At 30.8% G+C, this 10,113-nt stretch overlaps 1 protein-coding gene across 1 annotated transcript; it reads right to left on the minus strand.

The window, feature by feature from the left end:
• Window positions 1–4,344: 4,344 nt before the first annotated feature.
• LOC116405999 lies at window positions 4,345–6,513 on the minus strand. The gene is made up of 2 exons (XM_031889708.1): window positions 5,802–6,513; window positions 4,345–4,731 (listed from the first exon to the last, which is right to left on the minus strand). Exon 1 carries the CDS (start codon window positions 6,481–6,483, stop codon window positions 5,935–5,937), a length of 549 nt encoding a protein of 182 aa, XP_031745568.1. The 5' UTR covers window positions 6,484–6,513; the 3' UTR covers window positions 4,345–4,731; window positions 5,802–5,934.
• Window positions 6,514–10,113: the final 3,600 nt, after the last annotated feature.

A 10,113-nucleotide genomic window follows, 5' to 3' on the forward strand; every position in this document is an offset into this window, starting at 1 on the left:
CCGCTCGTAAAATAGAGGTAGTATTACACTCATAACATTGATTAATCATCATTCTGAATCATTGCAATATATATATAATATACAGTTTATCATCATAGTGTTACACTCATAGCATTATAGAAGATAGAGTCTATCACTGATTGACTAATATTAGTGATGGCCTAGGATACAAGTCTATTATTGATAGACTACTATTAGTGATGGACTAGGATACATATCTATTATTGATATACTACTATCAGTGATAACTTAGAGTATTAGTGATGGTCTAGGATGAGGTTTAATATCGGTGATGATCTAGGATACGAGTCTATCATTGATAGACTACTATTAGTGATGGACTAAGATAAGAGTCTATCATTAATAGACTAATATCACTTATGGACTATGATAAGAGTCTCTCATTGATAGACTACAATTAGTGATGGACTAGGATACGAGTCTATCATTGATAGACTACTATCATGATAACATAGGATATTAGTGTTGCATTAGGATACAGTTCTATCATGGGATAGTTGCAAATTTAGCAATTAAATTCAAATTAATTAAGTATATAACACAATTTAAAAAAAATTGCAAATATAACAAAATTTGTCAAATTCTATCAATGATATAAGTCTATCACTGATAGGTCATGTTGCAAATATTGGTCTATCGCTGATATATCATATAAAGTTTATCAGTGATACAAGTCTATTAGTGATAGTTTTGCTATATTTACAATTTTTTTTAAATGTTGTTATATCCTTAATTATTATTGCTAAAAAATTCATTGCAATTTTCTCTTCTATCAATGATAGACTAACATCACTATGCTCATATTAACTAATCCAACTAATAATCTATCAGTGATAACTTGTATTCATCAATATTTTTAGGAAAAAAAATCTCAATTTCTTTTAACCTAAAATTTGTAATAGAAAAATTCTTAATATGCTCAATTTCTATGAATCCTCAAACAAATGAAATACAATACAAGTGAAATTAAGCACATTTTTAAATATAAAATATTGGTAAAATCAATTGAATTGAACAAAATCGAGTGATGAAATTAAATCAAATTGTAAAAATTGGATAAAGTAAAATTTTAGGAAAAAATCACATCTAAAAAAATATCAAAGTGAGATGGAAGAAAATCGTGGAGAGAAGGAATGATCTTAAAATAGGAGAAAATCACATCGAAGATGGAGAAGAAACAATAGTAAAGATGGATAAGAGAGAAAAAGACGGTGAATATGGAGAATGGAGAAACAACGGTGAAAATGAAAAATGGAGAAAATCGTGGAGAATGAGAGAAAATTGTGGAGAAAGAGAAAATTGTGGAGATTTCTTTTAAAACAATGGTAATTTCGAAATAGTTTTTAAAAAAATACAAAAACGGCTACATTTACAAATTATTATATACTTAATATTTTATGCCAAAAAGGTTATTCATTATAAAATCTCTAAAAAATGTATAATAAACGTGTAAACTTTTCAATTTAGAACTCTGAACTTTGAAGTCTGTATCCAGGAGATAGATGAATATATATAATGGACATGGAGAATTTACTAAACATAAAATTAATTAAACAATCATAACCTATTTTACAACCAACTGAATTTCTTTTAATGAATATGTCAATTATAATATTAGACACAAAATTGAACGTTTGGAAATCTATTATATACAAAATCAAGGCATATATTATTAAAGGGTCAACGGCTCCCGTGCCCCTCTCACATTCTCAATTTTTGTATTTTAATATTAATTTTGAAGTTTGAAAATACAATACATATTAAATAATGCTTCTTTAAGAGTAAATTTAGTTTCTAGTATAGTGGTTGTCGTCTCTCTACCTCTAACAACTTCTGTTTAAATCAAATTGACCATTTTTTAAAATAGCAAAATAAATTAAAATATTTACAACCAGCAAAATTTTTGTAAAATTTGCTATTTTTGAGAATTCTAAAAAAAAATCTATATAAGACGTGTTATTTAACAAACTTTCACTCTTTCAACAATATTTCACGAAAAAATGTATGCTTTTCTTTATGCAATTTTTAAATTCACATATTTACGTTACTAAGGCATATATTTGTTTTATTTTATTTCATAACTAAACTATGGAGGCATCATCTTTAAACAAGAGACAAATACATGATGCTGATAAATCTTATACATAAATCAATTTAGGAGAACTACATACATATCCTAGTCTAAGAACTGAAATTTCTGAATATAATTATAATATTAAAAAAGGTCTTTGTCAACCTTGAAATCATACTTCTGCTATGAATATTGTGAAGACTCAACTGCGTAATCGAATGAGAGACCAATAGATGAATGATTGTGCTTATATTGAGAAGGATTTATTAGATAAGCTAACTAATAAATTTATCATGAATCGATTTTAAAACATAAAAATCGTAGAAGACAATTGTAATACGTACTAAATTAATTAGTTTTTCTTTACTTTATTCCACACTTTTAAGAGTTTAATATCAAATATTCACGTCAAGATTTATGATAAGACTATTTTCCAAAAAAAAAGAATTACTAAGCTTTTTGTTTGAAATTCAATTTTAATAATTTTTCATTCGAAACAAAAAAAAATAACCAAAACTTTTTTACGAATATAGATATATAAATAAGAGTATATTAGAGATTATATAATTGAAAATATTTCAATAGTTTTCGTTTAAAATAAAAGACGCACCTGTAAAAAAAACAAATTATGACAATAAAATTCATGTCACTATTTTTTCTAAATTGCAAAAGTAATAAATTTAAAAGTCTATAATCCTCTGATAGCAAAATGCAAAAAAAATTGTGATGAACTATTTTTTAAAAATGTTTTTGTCATTTGATGCAGTTTTAACTTGTCATTTGATTTCTTTTAACTAGAAACTTGACATGATATGTTTAGACTAGAAAAAATATTTTCCAAAAAGTTATTCCTATTTAAACACGTTTTATATTTCTTTGAAAATATGTGTATGTGTATTTTTTTAGTTCATTTGATAAAGTTTTTGTTTATAACTTCTTAAGAAATGGATGTAAAGTTTTTGTTTATAAGTTTGTAAGAAACGGATGTGTTTGGTAAAATTTTTGTTTATAAGTTTGTAAGAAACGGATGTGTTTGGTAAAATTTTTGTTTATAAATTTGTAAGAAACGGATGCGTTTGATACTGTTTATATGTTTCTTATTTTTTAAATAATCGGAAAGAAAAGAAAAAAAAAAAAACTCCTCGTTCCGTTTCTTTTTCTCTTCCTTCCGTTTCTCCTCTTCGTTCTTGGGCTTTCGTCTCCGATTCTCCATTCCTCTTCGTTTAGTTCCTCTCCGGATTTCCTCTTCTCTCTTCGTTCTCTGGCTTTCTTCTCCGCTTCTCTTCTCAAGCTATGGCTATAGTTTTCTCAAACTTCCTCTTCATCAATTTCCAAATTTGTGATTCTCTTTGCTCCATCAACAGGAACCACTTTTCTTCCTCCTCACTCCCAAAGCGGAACCTGGGCAACGAATTCTAGGTATTCACTTTCCCTTGACTTCCGCTCATTTTCCTTTCCTTTCTGTTCTGGGTTCCTCAAATTTTCAATTCTGAGATGAATTTTGTTGAGATTTAAACCTTTTTGTTTCAGCTGAAGTTTAGTGGAAAGGTGGATGTTGTTTCTTGAAATTGAATCCATGTATTTGCTGCTTATTGTCATCATTGTTCATTGTCAAATTAGAACTCCAATCCTCTGTTTTTGCATTCAAAACCCCTTTTAGATTCCAGGCATTGCTCGATTTATACTGATTTTATGTCCTATTTGATGATAATAGGCACTTCATTGGAGGTGAAAACCCGAAAATTTACTTATTCTGAGGTGGTGAAAATGACCAACAATTTCAAAAAAGTTTTGGGTAGAGGAAGTTTTGGAGAGGTCTACTATGGTGTCATTCACGGAGTTGAAGTGGCAGTGAAGATGTTTTTATCATCATCACAAGGATATCGACAATTTCAAGCAGGAGGCATGCTAACTTAAATCCATAATTTACTAATTCATTTACCACTTTATATCAAACATAAACTGATAACTTAAAAAATGCAAGTTGCTTCTTATGAGAGTTAACCATAGAAACTTGAACAGTCTTGTTGGATATTTGAATGAAGAAAACCATATTGGCCTCATTTACGAGTACATGGCAAATGGAGATTTGGCCGAACATCTTTCAGGTAAACCCAATGGTGATAAGTTTCACATTATTACTTAGAAGATTAGTCTAAATTTGAATGTAATTGATGAGTTTTAAGAGTTTAATTCTTGTTTTATGTATTGAAATCATCTCTAGCAATGGAAACTATGAATCCAGTGTTTACTTTTGTTGTTAAGAGTACCTCTTATCTTTTGGTTTGATTCAAGGATAAGCTTCAGATGTATAGAAATTAATGATGATACATGATACATGATACATGATACATGATACATGATCTTGCTCTTACCTTCTTATCTTTTGGTTTGATTCAAGGCTGTTGTAGTCTATATTTTGTGAAAAACTGGCATTTCTTTCAAACTTTCATACAAATATTTGTTTTAAATCACTTCTGTAGACTGGAGAATATGAAGAAACCATAGGCACGTGTCTTACTCTGAAGTCATGTTTTCTAATGTAGAGGAAGTCCATGTGGTTGAAGAAGATCAACCATCTGAAACAAATCGTTGCTCAAGAGAAGCAGTTGAACCAAAAAGGAGTTGAAGCCCATTGCCTGTGTACATAAGATCCTTAAATTTAAGCTACTTAGATTATGTTGTTCCAAGCTCAATATCTTAGTTATTTCATATTTGTATATATTGAGCTGTAAGTTTTATGTATATGTAGATGCAATGGGACCGATAAGCAAGGAATTTAGATAAGTTGTCAGTACTCATCGAAGTAAAGAACAAGTACAGGGAAATGACTATCCTCGTTTGTAAAACAAAACAACCTTGAATGGTGAATTATCTATGCCTCTTTCTACTATCTAGTTTATTGATTTTCTTTCTTTTCTAATTTTAGTACTACATTTTAGATATCACAAAAAAAATCCGAACAACGTTGTGTCACGAGGTTGTTGAAATTGATGAATTAAGAGGTGAGGACTATGGTCAGACAAGAAAACATAGCCAATGGATTACAAAGAATTTGAAAAAATATAAATTTCATCGAATGTATAAGGTAGGACATTATTAAGAAAGCAAAACAGTTATCAAATACAAGTTTCTGTTTCTGTTTTTCAAGAAACAAGTATCAAATATATTCCTTTTTTGTTCTAGAAAAGAAACAGAAAATGAAAAACAGAAATATTACTAAACGGACTCTTAGTTAGTTATATATCCAAAATGTTATCATTGATGACAAAGTATGGGAAAGAGGTAAAGTTTGTACTTTAAACATTTGGGTAAAGTTAGTTATCAAAGGTAGGGTTTGAAAGGTAGGTGTCATGGTTAATGACATTAGGTTATATTTGGTTTTGCAGTTGACGGTCAAAATGATTGTCCAAGTTGGTCACCATAAGCATGTCATCAACAATAATCGTCATTGGAGTTGAGCACAGGGCTTCAAAAAATTGTTCTCACAGCATATATATATTATCAAATTCCTTTAATTTTGTAGGGTTTGGAAGATTTACTCTTAACAATTTTATAAAAGTTTTAAATTTGTTAAATCAAATTTAAGATCACTTGTTTTTTTTTTTCCTAAAAAAAAGTGAGAGAAAATTGGATTATTTTCAACCATCTTGATTATCTCAAATATCAAACAATGCTAAATTGATTGAGTGAGGAACAGAGTACGTACTTCAACATGAATCACGATCTAGTTCAACCAAAATCCGGATTGTATCTATCCAATCTGCGAATCTCCAGTTTCTAAATGCCACAAAATCAGTGAATCCAATAATGCACAAACAGATAGCAGTTTCAATCAACGCTCATCCGCCCTTCTTTTTCCGACGCTCTTTTATCCGATCGTCGACATCTTCATCGGAACTAGTGAACTCCTCTTCTTCATCGCCTTCCTCAGATGGAGGCGAAGGATCGAGTCGAGCGGCATCCTTAGCCCACTGAATCAGCTTCTCAACCTCATCCTCTTCGTCCTCGCTATCAGCATCATTAGGTATCGAGGATGAAAGCGGAGCAGCCGAGGAAGGCAAAGACGCCTTCAGAGCAGCGAATCTAGCAGCAAGATCGTCGCCGAGAATCGACTGAGATTCGCCATCGACGACGAGATTTTCAATCGGCGGCGGCGGTTGGAACGAGGAATCGGACTGAATATGCGGGTGAGAAGAGCGAGGAGGACGAGATCTTAGGGCTTGGAAACGGCGATCGAGATCGGAATCGAGATAGTTAGGGGAAACACGAGACATGTGAGAATCGAGGCTCAATTTGAGCATCAGATCGTCTTGAGCTGCTTGTAACAGTTGCTCGATTTGTTCCTGTTCGTCGTCGTTGCCTCTTCCCGTCTTCTTTCTCGAATCCATTTTCTTTTTCGTCGATTTTTTTTAGCAATTTTGTTAAATAATACCTCTTTCTAGAGACAAAAGGGATAAAATTAAAAACTGAATCTGAAAGTTTGAAATGGTTATTGGCCCACTTTTTCAAAATTTTGAATTCTACCCCATCATCTCACCTAAATTTTCCAAAACTAACCCTATTTATCTCCATTCTTATAACATTTTATTTAGAATAACGAAGGAAAATAGTGTTGAGAAAGTGTTTTATGTAATGTGTTTTTATGTTGGGAATATAAGATTTGGAAAATAAGAAGCATTGATTATGGGAAGACCATAATTAGAACTTGCATGTGGTGAACAAAAGTATGTAACAAGTCAACAAACACACGTCGAAAATAGCCAGGAATGAAAACACAAAACGACAAGCGTCAAATCAGCAAATTAGTGGTCGACTTCGACCAAAGCATACTAGAACCATTAAATCTGTGACGTGATGTGGCTACACAACATAGTATGAAATTTATGCAAATATGCCGGACCAACAAAAGAGAGATTTCTGATCAAAGTCTTACTAAAGTTTTATCACTCCACCATTTCATTGAAGTTCTAGTTGAGAACTTTGAGATAGAGATTCTACCATATTCTATTCCTTTAGCAATCACAATAGAGTAGACAGTAATAGAGCCAAAAACTACAAGAGATTGCCATTTGTGACTTTGACACACTTACAACTTAGTGAAAACACCATCGTATTTGAAGAAAATTGACGATCAATATTTAATATGATCAAACCAAAGCACAAATTCAAAATAATTCCTAAAGGCTAAAAATATAACTATACTATAGATAAATACAATATGTATGAAGAAATAATCGTCAAGAAAAGTTAGGCAGATTTTAACATAAGTATTTACGTTGTGGTGCAAGTTTTCATAACGGGGATACAAGAAAAATCTATGAATCTTTTTCAGATTGATAAGAGAAAAAATCATGTTTTAAAAAAATCATTTTTATTTAAATTCTTTTTGTTAAGAACTAGTCAAAATACATTTTAAAAGGTACCTTTTAAGTAGTAATTGTCAAACACTTTAATTTTGTTTAAAACAACTTAGTTTCGTAATTCAATAATACTTTAAAAGTTAAACCAAACATAACTTATGTCTTATTCATCAACTAGCCAAGAAACTCCAACATTATGTATATGATTGGCCAACGGGTGAGTTACATATTCATTATATGGTGGTGCTCATAGATTGGCTTGTTTCATGAAGTTGGCGATAATGTGTGCAGTAAGTACGATATATGGTGATGCTATTCAAAACAGTTGAATCTTTAGTGTGTGACCTTGTTATTAAAAGAGTTAAATTTTTATTGTTTTTAAAACTAAGATTTTAAGGTTATAAAAATTTTATTTTAGTTCTTAAACTTTGTATTTTTTCTATTTTGATCTCTAAACTTTTAAAAAACGTATGTTTTAGTCCTTGAACTTTTGAAAAAAAAAAAGCTTACTTTGACCTGCAATGTTAGAATTTCGTTAAACTAATTAACGATGTGACTTCTATATTTGGATGATTAGACTTAAATTCATCATATTAATTAAATTAATAAATAATCAATAAATCTTAGTTAATTTGTTCTATAAACCTTTTATGCCAAATCAGAGAAACATAATCAACACGTTTGAATTAAATAAACCCAAATTAAAAACTTAATTTGATTGTTTTTTTCTCCAACGCTTAAATCCCTCACGTTCCCACTCCGACTACTCACCCTTTGTTTATTTATTTGTTGAAATTAAAATCTTGAAGCAAGTTAGAACCACATTGAGCATAATAAAAAAAACAGAATTAACATATTGGTTTTAACATCCATAACAAGATAAAATAAACTAGAAAAATAAAATAAATACAACACATGTATATAAACTCTATGAAATTGCAGATAAAATATTATAACAATGTATCTCAAAACCTCCAAAAGAAAGGAAGAAGAAAATTTTGGGATCGAGAAAGAGAAAAAAAGCACTTCAATGGATCACAAACTATGCCAAACTCAAGACATGTAGATGAAATGAATATTGCATATTCTTTGATAAAATTAAATTAAAATGACAATGCACCAAAATGGTGACAATCAAAACCTCGAAAACAATAACTTCTTAAGTTCTTCAATAAAACATTAATTTACCACATAGTCTTTACTTAAAACTTAAAACTTAAAACCCTAGATTATTAAGAGTGATTGTCTTATTTGACATCCTAGTTATTCAATTACAGAAGCCTCTGTCTCGAAGAGTCTTATAAAATAAACTTGGTGTACAATTTATTGGCGCGAAGAGTCTAAAAAATCTAATGTAAATGCTCCTCATGCTCAATTTGTGTCTTGGAGTAAACCAAGATATCGTCAATAAAAACTATCACAAAAATGAAATCCTAAAACATCTTGTTCATCAAATTCATAAATACAACAGGAGCACTTGTCAAACCAAAAGACATCACAATGAATTTGTAATATCTATATCTGGAACGAAAGGTAGTCTTGGGAGTGTCACTATCCTTAATCCTCAACTGGTGGTAGCCTAATCGTAGATTAATCTTGGAGATAACAATGACTTATTGCAACTAGTCAAACAAATCACCAATTCTGAACAGCGGATACTTGTTCTTGATTGTCACTTTGTTCAACTCTTTGTAGTCAATGCACAGCCACATCAACCCATCCTTCTTCTCAACAAAAAAATTAAAATTGGTGCTCTCCAAGGTGACACCACTCAGTCAGATGAAGCCTTTGTCCAACTATTCTTGTAATTGAACCTTCAGCTCTTTCAACTCGACTGAAGTCATTCTTTACAAAGCTTCCGATGTGGGAACGACGTCTGGCTCTAACTCAATGGCAAAGTCAATATCTTTGTGAGACGACAATTACATCAAAATCTAAACCCTAAACCCTAAACCCTAAAATTACATCAAAATCTTGCATGTCTAGAATTAACAAGGTTACATCTAAAGCACAATATGTTATCTCTATCTAACATGCTTTTATTGTAAACTTTGGATCTTAGAGAAACTAAGTCTTTGTGAAGAACTTGGAAGATTTGATGTTGTTTGGAATTAAGATTAAAAGAGACTTGATTGTGTCATTAAAAGTATGTCATGATATTTGGAAAAGAGGAAGTTTGGCTAAGTGTCAAGGAATTGAAGACTAAGCGATCAGGTTCAAAGTAAGTAACCGATTCAGAAGGTAAGCGATCATGTTATCAGCTAAGTGATTAGTTAAGAGCTAAGCGATTGAGTTGGAAGCTAAAAGATCATGTAAGGGGGTAAATGATTGTATAAAAAGTTAAAACTATCGTGTAAGAGGTTGAACGATCATGTAGAAAGCTAAACGATCATGTAAGAGGGTAAACGATTGTATAGAAAGCTAAACTATCTTGTAAGAAGTTGAAGAATCATGTAGAAAACTAAATGATTGTGTAGGAAGTTGTAGGTAGAAAATGAAATTTTAAAGAAGTCTTCAAGGTTATGTCGGTTGAAATCTTTTTACAAGTGTTCGTAACACCCGTTGGGTCAAATTACCGTTTTACTCCCTAGGTTACTTATAGTCCTTAAATACCAGTGCTCCTCTAATTAACAACCTATTTATGGTCAAACCAATGAA

The sequence above is a fragment of the Cucumis sativus genome, unplaced genomic scaffold (assembly GCF_000004075.3).
Source record: "Cucumis sativus cultivar 9930 unplaced genomic scaffold, Cucumber_9930_V3 scaffold54, whole genome shotgun sequence".
NCBI classification, from domain to species: Eukaryota; Viridiplantae; Streptophyta; class Magnoliopsida; order Cucurbitales; family Cucurbitaceae; genus Cucumis; species Cucumis sativus.

Bases quoted from the DNA above. Each gene is read 5' to 3' on its own strand.
- LOC116405999 (XM_031889708.1), bottom strand. From the start codon at position 6,483: ATGGATTCGAGAAAGAAGACGGGAAGAGGCAACGACGACGAACAGGAA.